The 17,582-nt window shown below is 41.9% G+C and overlaps 2 protein-coding genes across 3 annotated transcripts; both read left to right on the forward strand.

Annotated features, from left to right (window-relative positions):
- Positions 1 to 333: 333 nt before the first annotated feature.
- LOC141020016 (leucine-rich repeat-containing protein 3B-like) lies at positions 334 to 2,486 on the forward strand. Its single transcript, XM_073495051.1, has 5 exons — positions 334 to 567; positions 976 to 1,101; positions 1,203 to 1,367; positions 1,452 to 1,530; positions 2,281 to 2,486. Exons 1-5 carry the CDS (start codon positions 334 to 336, stop codon positions 2,484 to 2,486), a joined length of 810 nt encoding a protein of 269 aa, XP_073351152.1.
- A 1,548-nt stretch (positions 2,487 to 4,034) lies between these two features.
- On the forward strand, positions 4,035 to 11,939 carry psmd3 (proteasome 26S subunit, non-ATPase 3). 2 transcript variants are annotated; one of them, XM_073494808.1, is made up of 13 exons: positions 4,035 to 4,102; positions 4,183 to 4,359; positions 6,828 to 7,018; positions 7,305 to 7,445; positions 7,998 to 8,134; positions 8,354 to 8,544; positions 8,627 to 8,730; positions 10,005 to 10,119; positions 10,426 to 10,545; positions 10,649 to 10,752; positions 10,852 to 11,007; positions 11,431 to 11,481; positions 11,683 to 11,939. In XM_073494808.1, exons 2-13 carry the CDS (start codon positions 4,188 to 4,190, stop codon positions 11,758 to 11,760), a joined length of 1,560 nt encoding a protein of 519 aa, XP_073350909.1. In that variant the 5' UTR covers positions 4,035 to 4,102; positions 4,183 to 4,187; the 3' UTR covers positions 11,761 to 11,939. The 2 variants fall into 2 exon arrangements, with proteins under 2 accessions (XP_073350909.1, XP_073350908.1); XM_073494807.1 differs by lacking the exon at positions 4,035 to 4,102 and having other exon boundaries at positions 4,123 to 4,359.
- The last annotated feature ends 5,643 nt before the right edge of the window (positions 11,940 to 17,582 follow it).

Genomic DNA, 17,582 nt, shown 5'->3' on the forward strand with positions numbered 1-17,582 from the left:
GATTTAATTCATTTAACATAATAATACAAATTAATAGATCAGTTATGAAACACTAATAATAAATTCATTTCATTTGTTGTGTCCTGTTTCTTCATGGATGAAGATCTGAAGCGATGGTTCAAGCAGCAGCTGTGACGGACCGGTACCACAGGGGGCGCCGCTAACATCCAGATGTTGAACTGAGACTGTGTCTGTTGAACTTTCACCCCCGTCTGAACTCACTGCTTGTTTTTCTCAAACAGGCTCCTCCTCCTCAGATTCAAAATGGCCGCCGGCAGCTGAACCTGCGCCGTGAACAGAGCGTGACGAGTCGCACGAGCAGATGTTCGCACGATGTCCCACACTGAGTCCACAGTGTCAATGCCTTCTTCTTCTGCGGTGGACCCAGCACAGCAGATGATCCGTCTTCTTCTTCTGGTCCTTTCATGGCCCAACCTGGTGATGACATCATCACCATTTCCTGTAACCCTCTGGAGCCATGGCGACAGAGTCCCCGCCAACATCTGCCAACATCAGACAGCAGACAGACGACTGATGGTTTGCTGCAGCGGACTGAGACTGACACAGGTGTGTGTCTGTGTGTGTGTGTGTGTGTGTGTGTGTGTGTGTGTGTGTGTGTGTGTGTCTGAGTGTGTGTGTGTTGGTATTTATGGCATTGTGAGGACTCTCCTCCATCTGGACTGAACAAGGAAAAAGGACCAGCCCGATGTTTTCAGAAAACCTGACTTGTTTAGCCTAGCCCAGCCTAGCTTAGCACAAAGACTTGAAGCAGAGGGGAACTGCTAGCCTAGACACATCGACAGTGTTTGTGTGATTACTCTCACAGCCAGAAGGGCGAGACAAAGGTCCTGCAGGTTTCCTTCATTGCCAGGATCTGTGCCGTGTTGGGCTGAACACGTTCCTCTCTGTGGTCAACACGCTCCCATTGATCTGATATTCAGTTTCTTTAACCTGCTCAGGTGTTTCTGTCCTCAGGTACCTGTCGGCCTCCCTCACCACACCGTCCGTCTGTTGCTGGATAAAAACCTGCTCGTCTCTCTGCCGGCCGACTCGTTCTCTGACCTGTTCCTGCTCGATGAGCTCGACCTGTCGCACAACCAGGTGCTGAAACACTCGTGTCACTGTATCTAAAGCAGATGTGAGCGTGAGGAGCTGAGGAAGAAAATGTTGGGACTTCATCTGTGTTTCCTGTTTCCTCTCAGCTCTCCTCTCTGGAAGCAGATTGTTTCAGAGGTTTGGCGTCCTCGCTTCGCTTCCTGGACCTGTCGTCCAATCAGCTGTCTACGTTGGACCCGGCGGCGCTCAGCGGGCTGCGAGCTCACACCAACCTGACACACAACCCATGGCACTGTGACTGCAGGATGCAGGTGAGTTTGACCTGCAAGTGTTTTTTAAATCAGAGGAAGGTTTGTTTGGTTCTCTGAAGTGTCTGACTTCCTGTTTGTGCTCAGCTGTTGGCGCCTCAGTTGAATCTGGACCCGTCGTCTCTGGCTGAAGTTGTCTGTCAGACCTCCGACCTCCCGAGCCTCGGTACGTCTACACTCATTAGCCAATCAGTGTGGAGTGTTTGTGTTGTCATGTAGCGTCACCGTACGTCCTTCATGTTCCCATAACGTTCATTAAACGTTAACTTGTGTAAAAGTGACACATGTTGTTGTTCTTTATGTAACGTGACGTTCTCTCACTGATGAGTCATCAAACAGTCAGTTAATTAAAGTTGATGCATGTCGCTCAGCTTCATTTAAACAGACAGCTTCAAAAGATATTATTAAAGGTGCTATTTGTAAGAAAAGTAGATTTTTCAGTCTCATTACCAACTTTTCACAAACTGATGTAGGACGTGTCGACCGCCATCTGAGCGACAGTCATTCTGTGATGAGTTGGGAATGAGACTCAAAAATCAACTTTTCTTACAAATAGCACCTTTGAGTCTTTCATGCATGAATTACTGAATCAGAAAGTAAGAATTAGTTTTACTCTTATACAAATGAAAATCATGCTGATCATATCTTTCATTATTTCCGTGTCTGTCAGCTGCTGTGACTCCACACATCAACAGTTTAAAAGTGATTCACATGGAGAACGTTTGCCTTTTCAATTAAAAAAAACATACAAGAAAAGTGTAATTCTGGATAAAAGTATTTTTAACATCTTAGGTAGTAGAAAAATATTCTGTAGGGGACACCGTGCATGAAAGGGTTAATATGAATGTGTGAGCAGCAGCGAATCATCTGTCTGGAGAGTCTGAAGTGACGGTCTCAGGTTGTGTCTGTGCTGCAGGAGCTGTGGGGATGCCTCTCGTCCTGCTGGTGGAGGACTGGGATCTTTGCCTGTCCGTGAGGAGAACCACTGATGTGACCATGCTGGTCACCATGCTCCTCTGGTTCTTCATCCTCATCTGCTACCTGGTCTACTACGTCCGCCAGAACGAGGACTCCCGAAAATACTTTGACTACTTCAGGACTCTGCAGGGCCGCCAGGTGTAGAGGACGGAGCGCCACCTGGTGGAGGTCAGGGAACCAATCACATCATCAGAAGGACGAAAACACAGAGATTAATCCTGGAAGAACTGCTGTTAGTGACCTGACGAGGTCTCCTCAAGGCCTGTTGAGACCTTCACTGGACCTCTAGACCTTCCTCGAGGAACTCTAGACCTTCCTCGAGGAACTCTAGACCTTCACTGGACCTCTAGACCTTCACTGGACCTCTAGACCTTCCTCGAGGAACTCTAGACCTTCATTGGACCTCTGGACCTTCACTGGACCTCTAGACCTTCACTGGACCTCTAGACCTTCCTCGAGGACCTCTACAGCTTCCTCAAGGACTCCTGGAAGACATTTTAAATGTAGTTCTCTTGGTTTCATTTATTCTCTTCATAAACCTTTATTAGATCTTTTTTCAGTCCCTTAACGTCTTGTGTTTTTTCTGTACAGTTATTCGTGCCTGGCTTCCTGTGAGACTCTGGCGCCCTCGTGTGGCCGTCAGGATGTCACAGCAGAGTGTGTGTGTGTCTGTGTGTGTGTCTGTGTGTGTGTGTCTGTGTGTGTGTGTGTGTGTGTGTGTGTGTGTGTGTGTGTGTGTGTGTGTGTGTGTGTGTAAACCTCTGTCTTTTAATCAAGACTTTTAATTTCCTTTAATCAAACATATGTATTTCAGTTTTAGTTGGTTACTTTTAGTTTGGCAACACGTCATTTTAATCTTCATCCTTCATCTTTTATTCAACAATGTTTTGTTTTCTGTCCGTCATGTTGGATTCAATGTGATCTGAATGTTGTTTTGTTTTATGAATATTTAGCATGAATGTATTGTGTCAATCTAACTTAAAACAGAATGAAATAAAAAAAACTATTTTATCTGCTTGTTTATTTATTTGTTTGTTTTTGGTGTATTAGTAAAAAGATTTTTAGAATTCAAACAAAAGAAATCATTGCAACTCTTGTTTACAGGAGGATTCATTCATTTTTAGATATTGAAAATAAATGCAATTTTGCAATGAACCATAATATTTAACACGTGTTTTCCACCACACACATTCAGTTACTTTTGGATTTGAGCTAAATATTTTATATCTACTGTGTAAAAATGTCATTAAAGAGTTTGAACATGATAAATATAACATTGTTAATTTAATAGTTCTACATGGTTAAATTTCACATTGATGCCAAATAAAAGTTACAGACAGTTTCACTGGATTATTATTATAACAAGAACATACTGAGATTATCAAAATCATAAACCCTAGAAAGGTAATAAACTGTCAAATATGATGATAATAACATACATTTATTTTGTAATCATAATTTTATTGTCAGGAAGTTTATCTAGACCTACCCAGTTCTTTATAATATGATAATAATAACAATATTATTATTATTATTGTTATTATTATTATTGTGTAAATTAATTTTGCTCTTCTTGTTTGTTTGTTTGTTTGTTTGTTTGTTTGTTGAATGTTTTCTTAAACATTTAAAACGTTGGACCGACTCGATCCTTCTGATATCGATTAGCTGCTCTGGGTCTCTGCGATCATCTGACGCTGTCTGAACCTTCCCACAATCCTTTGCGCTTCATCATAGTTGCCAGTCATTGTAGCAGCGCGGAGGTGAGTGAGTGTGCAGATAAACTGTCCCAGCGGACCGACGGAGGCTCTTTGGTTCTGACTCTCAGCTCTTTGTCTTCCAGACATCATGAAGGAGACAGCGGCCAAGCGGCGGGACAAGGCGGGCGGACGGGACCGGGACTCCAAAGCCGAGAAGCCGAAGGACCCGGGCCCGGAGCCGCAGGACGTGGAGATGCCGGAGGAGGAGGCGGCTAACGCGGCTAAACAGCCCAAAGAGCTGGACAGCCTGACTCTGGACGGTAATACCGAGCTTTAATATTCCCGTTAGAACCACCGGGACAGACCGGCACCGGAGCCGGTCCACTGTCGGTCCGGTTCACTGAAGACAGCGTTAGTCAGCGGCGGTTAGCCTGTTAGCCGCGAAGAAGCTAACTGCTAATGAAGCGCTAATTTAAAGAGAAGAAGACTGAAGTGATTTACTGTTAAATCTCATTATTCACATCATCGTGTTAGTGAGTCCACATCTGCCTCTTCACCAGTGAGACATCTTCTAAACGGGTCGTACACAGACCAGAGTCCACATCAGACCATCAGACCAGGTCTAGATCAGGCTTCATGTAGACTTCAGACCTTCAGACCATCAGACCTTCAGACCAGGTCTAGATCAGGCTTCATGTAGACTTCAGACCATCAGACCTTCAGACCATCAGACCTTCAGACCAGGTCTAGATCAGGCTTCATGTAGACTTCAGACCTTCAGACCTTCAGACCTTCAGACCATCAGACCTTCAGACCATCAGACCTTCAGACCAGGTCTAGATCAGGCTTCATGTAGACTTCAGACCATCAGACCTTCAGACCATCAGACTTTCAGACCAGGTCTAGATCAGGCTTCATGTAGACTTCAGACCATCAGACCTTCAGACCATCAGACTTTCAGACCAGGTCTAGATCAGGCTTCATGTAGACTTCAGACCATCAGACCATCAGACCTTCAGACCTTCAGACCATCAGACCTTCAGACCAGGTCTAGATCAGGCTTCATGTAGACTTCAGACCTTCAGACCTTCAGACCTTCAGACCATCAGACCTTCAGACCATCAGACCTTCAGACCAGGTCTAGATCAGGCTTCATGTAGACTTCAGACCATCAGACCTTCAGACCATCAGACTTTCAGACCAGGTCTAGATCAGGCTTCATGTAGACTTCAGACCATCAGACCTTCAGACCAGGTCTAGATCAGGCTTCATGTAGACTTCAGACCTTCAGACCAGGTCTAGATCAGGCTTCATGTAGACTTCAGACCATCAGACCATCAGACCTTCAGACCTTCAGACCATCAGACCTTCAGACCAGGTCTAGATCAGGCTTCATGTAGACTTCAGACCTTCAGACCTTCAGACCATCAGACCTTCAGACCTTCAGACCAGGTCTAGATCAGGCTTCATGTAGACTTCAGACCATCAGACCATCAGACCTTCAGACCATCAGACCATCAGACCTTCAGACCAGGTCTAGATCAGGCTTCATGTAGACTTCAGACCTTCAGACCTTCAGACCATCAGACCTTCAGACCATCAGACCTTCAGACCAGGTCTAGATCAGGCTTCATGTAGACTTCAGACCATCAGACCTTCAGACCAGGTCTAGATCAGGCTTCATGTAGACTTCAGACCTTCAGACCAGGTCTAGATCAGGCTTCATGTAGACTAAGATAAGTAGTTAGACACTAAAACTGGTTAAAACATGAAGATTTATTCTCTTTGTGAAATTAGTTAAACTATAGCACCTCAGACCTGGTCTACATAAACCCTGTATCTGTATTTAGACCGGTCAGACCTGGACCAGGTCTACATGTGGTCTCCACAGGCTCAGATCTTAGAGACCCTCATTAGATTTTACAGGTCCAATTCTATGTGGACTAGACTCTTAAGACCCGTTTGAGTCCATCAGAAGGGTTAGTGACCACAGACCACATCAGACCAGGTCTACATCAAAAACTGTTTTCATGGATGGTTTAAAGTAGTGACTCTAAAATCTCTGCAACCATGTTCAGGTTCGTTCAGTCTTCATCGTCGTCATCATCAAACCAAGAAATATGAATCTGTCTTCATTCAGACCACCTCAGACCTGGTCTACAGAACCCCCTCTGTATTTAGACCGGTCAGACCTGGTCTACAGAACCCCCTCTGTATTTAGACCGGTCAGACCTGGTCTACAGAACCCCCTCTGTATTTAGACCACCTCAGACCTGGACTAGATTAAAGAGACTCCACACACAGTTAGAAACCTGGTTTATTAAAGTGTTGTTCAGGGTTACCCTCATAACAGTCTTCATGTTGAGAAGCTGAAAGTCGTCTCAAGATCTTTGAGTTGATTAGAACCATCACTGATCAATCATTCAGCCTGTCAGCTCATTAACAACGTTCATGTGTTCAGAACCGGTCCGTCCAGGTGACCTGATCTAATTTACCTGTCAGTCATCAGATCATCATGACGGTCACTGATTTACACAACATGTCACAAGAAACAGGAAACTGACAGGAGCTCAGATATGTTCCTGAGGTGAAACTGTGCTTCTGTCTCTGACCTTCATCTCCTCCTCCTCCTCCTCCTCCTCCTCCTCCTCTTCACCCTCCTCCTCCTCTTCACCCTCCTCCTCCTCTTCACCCTCCTCCTCCTCCTCCTCCTCCTCCTCCTCCTCCTCCTCCTCCTCCTCCTCCTCCTCTTCACCCTCCTCCTCCTCCTCCTCCTCCTCCTCCTCAGACATTAAGGAGCATGTGAAGCAGATAGAGAAGGCGGTGTCGGGGAAGGAGCCTCGGTTCGTCCTCCGTGCTCTCAGAGCGTTACCGTCCACCAGCCGTCGTCTGAACACCAACGTGCTGCATAAAGCCATCTTTGGCTTCTTCACCAACAACACCACCACCAGAGACTTCCTGCTCGGCTTCCTGGAGGAGGTGACGACCTACAGCACTGCTACTGATTGATTCTAGTATTGATTAACCTGCTAGTTCTGAAACTAATTAGTTTAATTAATTTGTCTAATGAAGCTACTTTCACACTCGAGCCTCTCTGAGGATTTGGAGCATTTTTGTCTCAAATGTTTGTAAAACATAAATCAAGCTGAACTGATCCTGTCTGTCTGTCTGTCTGTCTGTCTCTCTCTCTGTGTGTCCGTCCGTCTGTCTGTCTGTCTGCCTCTGTCTGTCCGTCTGTCTGTCTGTCTGTCTGTCTGTCTGACAGCCGATGGAGATGGCAGAAGGAGACGTCCAGTTTCGTCCGAGGACAGGTAAAGCAGCGTCGGCTCCTCTGCTGCCGGAGGTGGAGGCTTACCTGCAGCTGCTGCTGGTGGTTCACCTGACCAACAACAAGAGATACACTGAGGTGTGTGTGTGTGTGTGTGTGTGTGTGTGTGTGTGTGTGTGTGTGTGTGTGCGTGTGTGTGTGAGAGAGAGAATCAGGTTGAATCATTCAAACTTAAATGTGTAAATCGGTTGCTAGGGAACAGCTGTAGCTCTGTCCAATCAAGAACAGTCAGCTGTGTGAACAGGAAGTGAGTGTGGCAGAGCCTCCAAACATCTGGACAGTTTGAGAGGAGAGATAAACTTTCCTAAATGCGTTTGTTTTGCTTCTGTCTGCATATAAAGAGGAGGAATGTGTTTCAGTCAGGAGAAGGAAACATCTGATCATGTTTCATGACATCATTCACTTATTTAGTCAAATGAAGTGATTTAAAGTCTTCCTCCAGTCTTCAGTCAGTGAGATCTGGTTTGTTGAGTGTAGTGATGCTCACGCAGTGAAGGAACAGACCATTAAACATGCAGGAGTGTGTTTCTGGTCATTATTGATCATTTATCAGGTTCAGTATCGAACCGTACAGACAGAAGCACAAAGTGAACAGCTGGAGTCAGTTTTGTCTTCGTCTTTTTTCTCCAGGCTCAGAAGGTTTCTGACGACTTGCTGCAGAAGATCGGCTCCAAGAACCGCAGAGCTCTGGATCTGGTAGCTGCTAAGTGTTACTATTACCACGCCCGCGTGTACGAGTTCCTCAACCAGTTCGACACCATGCGCAGGTACAAGACACTCAACACACCTGAGAATCTCCTAGATCATGACAATGATCTACTGTCTCTTCTTCTAGTCTGGACCTTTCTTCATTCACATCAAACTGTCCGTTTCATTTATTCTTCATGTTTCTGAATGTGTGTGTGTGTGTGTGTGTGTGTGTGTGTGTGTGTGTGTGTGTGTGTGTGTGTGTGTGTGTGTGTGTGTGTGTGTGTGTAACCCTTCAGTTTCCTCCACACTCGTCTGCGTACGGCGACTCTGCGTCACGACGCCGACGGTCAGGCCGTCCTCCTGAACCTGCTGCTGAGGAACTACCTGCACTTCAACCTGTACGACCAGGCCGAGAAGCTGGTGTCCAAATCAGTGTTTCCTGAGCTCGCCAACAACAATGAGTGGGCCCGGTACCTTTATTACACAGGTGAGAGCCAAACCTGTCCTACACAGGTGAGAGCTGTGTGTGTACCTGTGTGTTGACCTGTGTGTCATGTGACCTCCTGCAGGTCGTATCAAGGCGATCCAGTTGGAGTATTCTGAGGCCCGCAGGACTCTGACCAACGCTCTGAGGAAAGCTCCTCAACACACCGCTGTGGGCTTCAAACAGACGGTCTGTCACACACTGCTACACACTGACGCACACTGCTACACACTGCTACACACTGACGCACACTGCTACACACTGCTACACACTGACGCACACTGCTACACACTGCTACACACTGACACACACTGCTACACACTGACGCACACTGCTACACACTGCTACACACTGCTACACACTGACGCACACTGCTACACACTGCTACACACTGACACACACTGCTACACACTGCTACACACTGACAGGTCACATTTCATGGATACATGTTAGTTTGAGAAAGACGGCGTCGTCACAGTCGGGTGGTCTCACAGTTCAGGACCGAGTTCTCGTCAACAACTGTTGTGTTCTGTGTGAAGTCTGTGTAGAACCTCACAGGGTCGCTGCCAGCTGCGAGCACAGCTTGTGATTTGGACTCATCGTGTTTCTTATAGCGGCTGTTTCGTCACTGTTGACCTTTACTACCTCTGCTGAAGTACCATATTCATTACACAACGTCCAAACGTCTTCTCACAGCGATAAAGGAAGTGAGAAATGATCGCTGGGTCTTCTTGGTGGTTTGGATCGGCCCAAACTTCACTCCTCCACCAAGTGATAATAACGATAATCAGAGCAGCAGTTTGTTTGTAATAATCCTTTTCCACTGGTCAGAAATCCCCCTTAAACCCACTAAGATCAGGCCTTTGTGTGCACTGACAGTCGGCTCAGTTGACTCTGCAGTAGAACCCAGTTTTTATCTCCTCGGTCGGCTTTGATCCAAACGTAATCTGATCTAAAATCTGACACATTTCCCGCCGTGCGAATGAATAAATGAGTAAATAAATAAGGACTCTGGGACGCCGTCTATTGTTTTGTCTTCTGTTACATCTGAAGCTTCAAGTTGATTTAAGGATCAAGATGCAGCAACATCATGACATCATGACACCAGGCCTCAGGCATCAGGCCTCCGCGCTGCCGACTGCTTGTGTTTACTTTAACTGGGGTTGTTTCCTGTTTCCGGCACATTCATGACGTGAAACGTGACATCAGTGACGCTTTGGGAATGTGGTCAGTAGGTGATTTTCAGCAGGTTGACCCACATTTAAAAAAACCTGTGTGACCTGCTGATGTTGGTGGGAAAGCATCATAACTCTGCTCACAGACGGAGAAACATCTGAAGTCAAACTGAAACAAACTCAAAGTACATTTATTAAATTCAGACACGTTCCTGCTGTGAGGAGCAACTCGTCTTCTATCGGCGTCCTCTGACCGATCACTGACATCGACCCTCCGTCTGTCTTCAGGTCCACAAGCTGCTGATCGTGGTGGAGTTGTTGCTGGGAGAGATTCCTGACAGACTTCAGTTCAGACAGCCGTCACTGAAGAGGTCTCTGATGCCCTACTTCCTGCTGACTCAGGGTCAGTATCTCTGCGATGTCGACACGTCTGCAGGACAAACAGTCGGCTCGCTGACACGTGACAAAGTTCTGTTCCTGGTTTACAGTTGTAATATTCCATAAATGTTTTAATTAGCTTGAAAAAATAACAATTTAATTGTTTTAGCAAACAGAAGAAAAGAATGAAGAAGCTTTTATTGATGATACATTTTAAAACTATTTCTGAAGGTTTTAGTCATTAAATAAAATAAATGTTTCGGTGTTAAATGAAGTCTGTAGGTTCCAGAACTAATGTTCATGCTAAACTTTAAACGTGTCGTGCGTCCAGCGGTGAGAACAGGTAACCTGGCCAAGTTTAACCAGGTGTTGGAGCAGTTCGGGGAGAAGTTTCAGACGGACGGGACGTACACGCTCATCATCCGCCTGAGACACAACGTCATCAAGACTGGTGAGCCAATCACAGGCCACATCACCTGTGACATCACATGTTACCGTGTGTGTTCACAGCCTTAACGTGTGCGTGTGTGTGTGTGTGTGTGTGTGTGTGTCAGGTGTGCGTATGATCAGCCTGTCGTACTCTCGTATCTCTCTGGCCGACATCGCTCAGAAGCTTCAGCTCGACAGTCCCGAGGACGCAGAGTTCATCGTCGCCAAGGTAACAAGGAAATGACGTCATTATGACATCAGAGCATCTCTAACAGTCCCTGGGTCAGTAGGTGGGAAACCCCTCATGTGATCTGTGTGCATCCTTCAGGCGATCCGTGACGGCGTGATCGAGGCGAGCATCAACCACGAGAAAGGCTTCGTCCAATCAAAAGAGACCATGGACATCTACGGGACCAGAGAGCCTCAGCTGGCTTTTCACCAGAGAATCTCCTTCTGCCTCGACATCCACAACATGTCTGTCAAGGTAACACACCTGAGGCACACCTTTAGTCACCTGTGTGTTTAAAAGTGGATATTTGACGGCAGAGTTTGGTTGAAGACGAGTTAAATCACCTAAATTAAAACTCAACGGCATGAACGGCAACAACCACTGAGCAGTCAGGAAATAACGTCTCCGTGACGTCCAGATGTTCGTCACTCTGCTGCTGTATTGTTTTGTTATTGTACTTTTGACACGTGCACGTCGTGACCGCGACTGTTACGTTACTACAGAACGACCTGAAGTCAAAAGTCCAAACGGATTGTAAACAAATAATAAAAGCTGTACAGTTTTTATTCAGGTCATCTGTACCTTTGTTTTTTTATCATGATGACATCATACTGTGGGTTTATGGTGTCGTCACATCTCCAGTCAGACAGAATCACCACTCTGTGTCTCCCCCTGCAGGCCATGAGGTTTCCTCCTAAAGCTTACAACAAAGACCTGGAGTCAGCAGAGGTAACACACACACACACACACACACACACACACACACACACACACACACACAGCTCAACCAGACTCGGTTCTGCTTTTTATTAAATGAATCTGAAGGAGGCACCGCTCTGATTACTGTTCACACTCACGTGTGTGTGTGTGTGTGTGTGTGTGTGTGTGTGTGTGTGTGTGTGTGTGTGTGTGTGTGTGTGGTCCATTCAGGAGCGTCGGGAACGTGAGCAGCAGGATCTGGAGTTCGCCAAAGAAATGGCCGAAGACGACGACGACAGCTTCCCGTGATCGACTCTGCCGACTTCCTGTGCAGACAGGAAGTAGTTGTGTGTGTGTGTCTGCACGCTGATGTTAGTAGATCAGTTATTACCCACAATCCCCCTCTCCTCCTCTCTCTGCTGTTTTTCTGCTGTAACCTCTGAACTTTGTTTCTCAAACTCACCAATAAAACCTGTTTGTTTTGTTTACACCTTTGTGGTTTTCTGAGCTTCAAACCAAACTCCACTCAATAATTGTGTGTTTTAAAGAGTCGCTACTGTCTCATCTGTGAACATCTCGTCACTGAGATGTTAGTTCAGCAGGATGTGGACTGTCGTCAGTTTTATACCTCGTCACGCCGGCTGATTCATGAAATGATTAAAAGTTAAATGTTTGATAAAAACAAACAACACAATATATGAATATATTTATATTTATATCACCTGTTGAAGCCTGTAGATGTTGGCGTGACCCCGAGCCTGAAGACGCTCACAGCTCAACTGCTGGAGGACAGAAATGTGAAATGAATGATTAATCTTCAGAGTCTTCTGGACTTCAAGTAAATACCTGGTAGCTGAAGTGTAATGGAGTAAACGGTACAGTATTAAATGTAGTAGAGTAGAAGATGGTACCTGAAACACTCCAGTCAAGTACAACACATGAGTAAATGTATTTAGTCACAGCTTCGCAGGCTCTGTAACAACATGTGGAGGCCGGAGGTCCAGTTTAACTTGAAGCCGGGGAGAACATGGAGGTTTTTAGCAATGACTTGAAAGTTTCGGCAGTCCGAGCAGCTTTAGTCCTCTACTTTTGAGTTTGGCTCTGGTTCAGACCCACATGCAGAGAGTTGAGTCATCAGTCCTGACTGGTTCAAAGTCTGAACTCTGGCTGATGATGACCAGAGACAACAATTTCTTCGATGATTTGCGACAGAAATGTGACATTCAGTCTAAACATTTCTTTAAATATCTTCAGATCAAAAGTCCTGATCCTTACCTTCTCTCACCGCTGGAGGAGCTAACAGTCGAACACGACTCCAGCCGAGTTCTCACTTTTATGGAATAATTGAGGACGGTTCCAAGTTTCCTCAGAAAATAAGAGTGGCGTGGAGTGAGGACTTAAAAAATGAAATCTCGGTGGAAGTATGGCAGAAGATCTGTCTAAAAGCCCAGACGCAATCTATAAATACCCATTTTAAATTAATTCAATTCAAGTGGTTAATGAGAACTTATATTACACCAACCTTGTAAAATAAGTTTGAACCCAATACCCTGGCTGATGTGTTAAATGTGGAATAAAAGGTACTTTACTCCACTGCCTATGGGACTGCCCAAGTATCCAGACTTTCTGGTTGGAAGTTCTGAATCTCCTTTCATATGTTACCTGTGTTACATGTATTACCACTGTGCCCTAAACTATGTATCCTTGGAATTTTTCCTGCAAACTGCAAGGATGACACAATAATGACTTTCTACAAGCAAAACACACCATTGCCAAATCTTGGAGGTCGGTTACCAAACCAAGTTTACAGGTGTGGCTCGCCGGACCGTCAGATTCTCTTGAAAAACTTACTCTTGCAATGAAGGGTAAATATTCTACCTTTGATAGGATTTGGAGACGTTTTATTACATTTCTAGTGGATGAGAGAGTCATTGAAGTCTTCTTGCCGTAATTGAAGTATTTCATTTAACGTTTACTTTTATTTTATTTCATTGTAAGCTTATTTGCTTTTGGACACATGCTGAGATCAGAGAGGAACTCACTGCCGTGCTCTGTCATGGGACTTTATTGGAAGATGCCTTGCTGCTACACTGCACCTTGTTCCCTGTCAGTGTGTTTGTGTCTGTTGTTGTCATCACTGTAATAAGTGAAACATTTAATAAAGACAACCATTTCAATAAGTTCAATAAGTTCTGCAGCAGTCCGAATCATTCGGTTTTAACAACCAGCAGATTTGCACATCGTCCACAAAGCAATGAAAGGAAATGTTTTGTTTCTTAAAGATGTTTTGTTTTGTTGCTGTACAGAACTCCACCACTTCAGGGCAGAACCCTTAATGCTCGACTGATGACTTTATCAAAGCAGCGGTCCAATCTAAAAGCACTAGAACAGCCCAGTTTCCTGAGTCAGCAGTTAACTCATCATTCAGCACTCTAAGTTTCAGAACTGAAACTTTTCATAAAACTAAAATCATACATGAAACATCTCAGTGGATTAAAAACAAACAAACAGAAGACTTCAGGCACAACATGACCTGAGCCCGAGGCTTCATCAGCTGTTAACAGCAGTGAAAGCAGTTTATCAGTTTAAAGTGGTTTCCTTCAATACTCGACTACTTTTCAGTCGTAACAAGAAACACGAGGCGACTTTTGATATTCAAGTAATCTGCTTACTTATGATTTCAAAAAGTAATCAATTACAGTGAGTATTCCATTATTCAGAGTATTTCCCTTTCATTTGATTAGTTTCCATCGACTCAGGATCACTGTCCAAATGTCTCCCTGTGCTGAAGGAGACACACCGGTGACGTTCCACCGGCCGACAGAACCACAGCGTTCACAACCACTTCTGCTTAAAACTCCTTCATATCATTTAAATGTCATCAAATCATTTTTCATGGTGTCATTTCAAAGTGTTTATCTGATGCATGTAATTTAACACTTTCACTGACGTTACATTGGAGACGTGATTCACTTAAACATCAAAAACTGACCTGAAACCTGAAACAGATCCGATTGGACCGAACAGCTGAACAACAACCAAATGAAAGGAGAACGAGCAGCTGATCTGAAGATAGTTTGATGTGTTCAAATCACACACCAAAATATCAAAAACACAGAAGCAGGTCGTATGAAGTGGTGACGATACTGACGTCAGATCAGTTTGATCAAATGTCAAACAAAGTGTTTCCCAGCAGCCTCTTCAGTCTGAGCTGTGACCACACCAACATTTCATAACCTCAGAAAACTCCTCTGAGTCAGCAGAGTCACTGAACACACCCTCAGGCCGACGCTGCACTCCATTCAGAACCACACGGTCGCTTCAGTGGAAAGTTTTTAACTTCTGAAGAAGTTTAAAGTCTGAAGATGTTTAACTTCTGAAGAAGTTTTAGATTTAAAATCAAAGTTGAAGCTCCCCTGTCTGAACTCACCTGACTGAACTCACCTGTCAGTTCATCTCAACCTTGAGAATGTATTCTGGTTTGACACCATCATGTCCTCACATCTGTCTGCTTCCTGACGTCTGTCTCTATGTTTCCATGTGTTCCTGAGCTTCCTCTGCAGCTGGAGGTGCTTCAGGCGTCATATCTTCATTTTCCAACATTCATTGAGTCTCAATATTCCTTCAGTGAAGGAGACTGAAGGACGTGGTCAAAAGCTTTGGAAAAAAATCTGATCATTGAACCTTGAAGACTGAATCTCAGATCGTTTCTGTTCATTTCTTCTTCTTTATTTAATTGATAATAATCTAATTTAATAAACTAGTTTCTTGTTGATTTAACATGTTGTTGAACTGAAGAAGCTGTGAACGACAAGATGTTTAGTGTCTGAGAGTGGAGCAACATTACTGTGGATCCATACATCATGTTTATTATACATGTTTATTATGCATCATGTTTATTAAACATGTTTATTATGCATCATGTTTATTATACATCATGTTTTTTAAACATGTTTATTATACATCATGTTTATTATACATGTTTATTATACATCATGTTTTTTAAACATGTTTATTATGCATCATGTTTATTATACATCATGTTTATTAAACATGTTTATTATACATCATGTTTATTAAACATGTTTATTATACATCATGTTTATTAAACATGTTTATTAAACATCATGTTTCTTATACATGTTTATTAAACATCATGTTTATTCATACATCATGTTTATTATACATGTTTATTATGCATCATGTTTATTATACATCATGTTTATTAAACATGTTTATTAAACATCATGTTTCTTATACATGTTTATTAAACATCATGTTTATTAAACATGTTTATTAAACATCATGTTTCTTATACATGTTTATTAAACATCATGTTTATTCATACATCATGTTTATTATACATGTTTATTATGCATCATGTTTATTATACATCATGTTTATTAAACATGTTTATTAAACATCATGTTTCTTATACATGTTTATTAAACATCATGTTTATTAAACATGTTTATTATACATCATGTTTATTAAACATGTTTATTATACATCATGTTTATTAAACATGTTTATTCATACATCATGTTTATTATACATGTTTATTATGCATCATGTTTATTATACATCATGTTTTTTAAACATGTTTATTAAACATGTTTATTATACATCATGTTTCTTATACATGTTTCTTATACATCATGTTTCTTATACATGTTTCTTATACATCATGTTTATTAAACATCATGTTTCTTAAACATGTTTATTATACATCATGTTTCTTATACATGTTTATTAAACATGTTTATTATACATCATGTTTATTAAACATCATGTTTATTATACATGTTTATTAAACATGTTTATTATACATCATGTTTCTTATACATGTTTCTTATACATCATGTTTATTATACATCATGTTTCTTATACATGTTTCTTATACATCATGTTTCTTATACATGTTTCTTATACATCATGTTTATTATACATCATGTTTCTTAAACATGTTTATTATACATCATGTTTCTTATACATGTTTATTAAACATGTTTATTATACATCATGTTTATTAAACATCATGTTTATTATACATGTTTATTAAACATGTTTATTATACATCATGTTTCTTATACATGTTTATTATACATCATGTTTCTTATACATGTTTCTTATACATCATGTTTCTTATACATGTTTATTATACATCATGTTTCTTATACATGTTTATTAAACATCATGTTTATTCATACATCATGTTTATTAAACATCATGTTTATTATACATGTTTATTAAACATGTTTATTATACATGTTTATTAAACATCATGTTTCTTATACATGTTTATTAAACATCATGTTTATTCATACATCATGTTTATTAAACATCATGTTTATTATACATGTTTATTATACATCATGTTTATTAAACATGTTTATTCATACATCATGTTTATTAAACATCATGTTTATTTATACATGTTTTATTATACATCATGTTTATTAAACATCATGTTTATTAAACATGTTTATTCATACATCATGTTTATTATACATGTTTATTTATACATCATGTTTATTATACATGTTTATTAAACATCATGTTTATTTTATACATCATGTTTATTAAACATCATGTTTATTAAACATGTTTATTATACATCATGTTTATTAAACATCATGTTTATTTTATACATCATGTTTATTAAACATCATGTTTATTTTATACATCATGTTTATTAAACATCATGTTTATTTTAAACATCATGTTTATTTATACATCATGTTTATTAAACAACATGTTTATTAAACATCATGTTTATTTTATACATCATGTTTATTATGCATCATGTTTATTAAACAACATGTTTATTAAACAACATGTTTATTAAACATCATGTTTATTGTTGACTGTATGTTGTTGTGTGTTTCATGTGTCCATCACATGAACATCAGGACGGTGAAGGATCAGGATATGATGCAGCAGCGTGTCATCAAACATTATTTAACAACATGACTCTCATTGTGTGAACATATGACGTGTTCCAACAAATCCTCATGAAATCAACGCAGAAATATGTAGTTTGAGACTTTTACTGCAGCGAGGCCTGATGACATGTTTCCTGTTCAGCAGCAGGAAATAAAACATCTGAAAAATGTTTCAGCTGACTCACT

This window comes from Pagrus major, chromosome 23, assembly GCF_040436345.1.
Source record: "Pagrus major chromosome 23, Pma_NU_1.0".
Classification (NCBI taxonomy): Eukaryota; Metazoa; Chordata; class Actinopteri; order Spariformes; family Sparidae; genus Pagrus; species Pagrus major.

Coding starts and splice junctions, on each gene's coding strand:
- LOC141020016 (XM_073495051.1), top strand. CDS start 334: ATGTCCCACACTGAGTCCACAGTGTCAATGCCTTCTTCTTCTGCGGTG. Junction 568..975: donor GCGGACTGAGACTGACACAG/GTGTGTGTCTGT, acceptor TTCTGTCCTCAG/GTACCTGTCGGCCTCCCTCA. Junction 1,368..1,451: donor ACTGTGACTGCAGGATGCAG/GTGAGTTTGACC, acceptor GTTTGTGCTCAG/CTGTTGGCGCCTCAGTTGAA.
- psmd3 (XM_073494808.1), top strand. CDS start 4,188: ATGAAGGAGACAGCGGCCAAGCGGCGGGACAAGGCGGGCGGACGGGAC. Junction 8,135..8,353: donor CAGTTCGACACCATGCGCAG/GTACAAGACACT, acceptor GTAACCCTTCAG/TTTCCTCCACACTCGTCTGC. Junction 8,545..8,626: donor CCGGTACCTTTATTACACAG/GTGAGAGCCAAA, acceptor GACCTCCTGCAG/GTCGTATCAAGGCGATCCAG.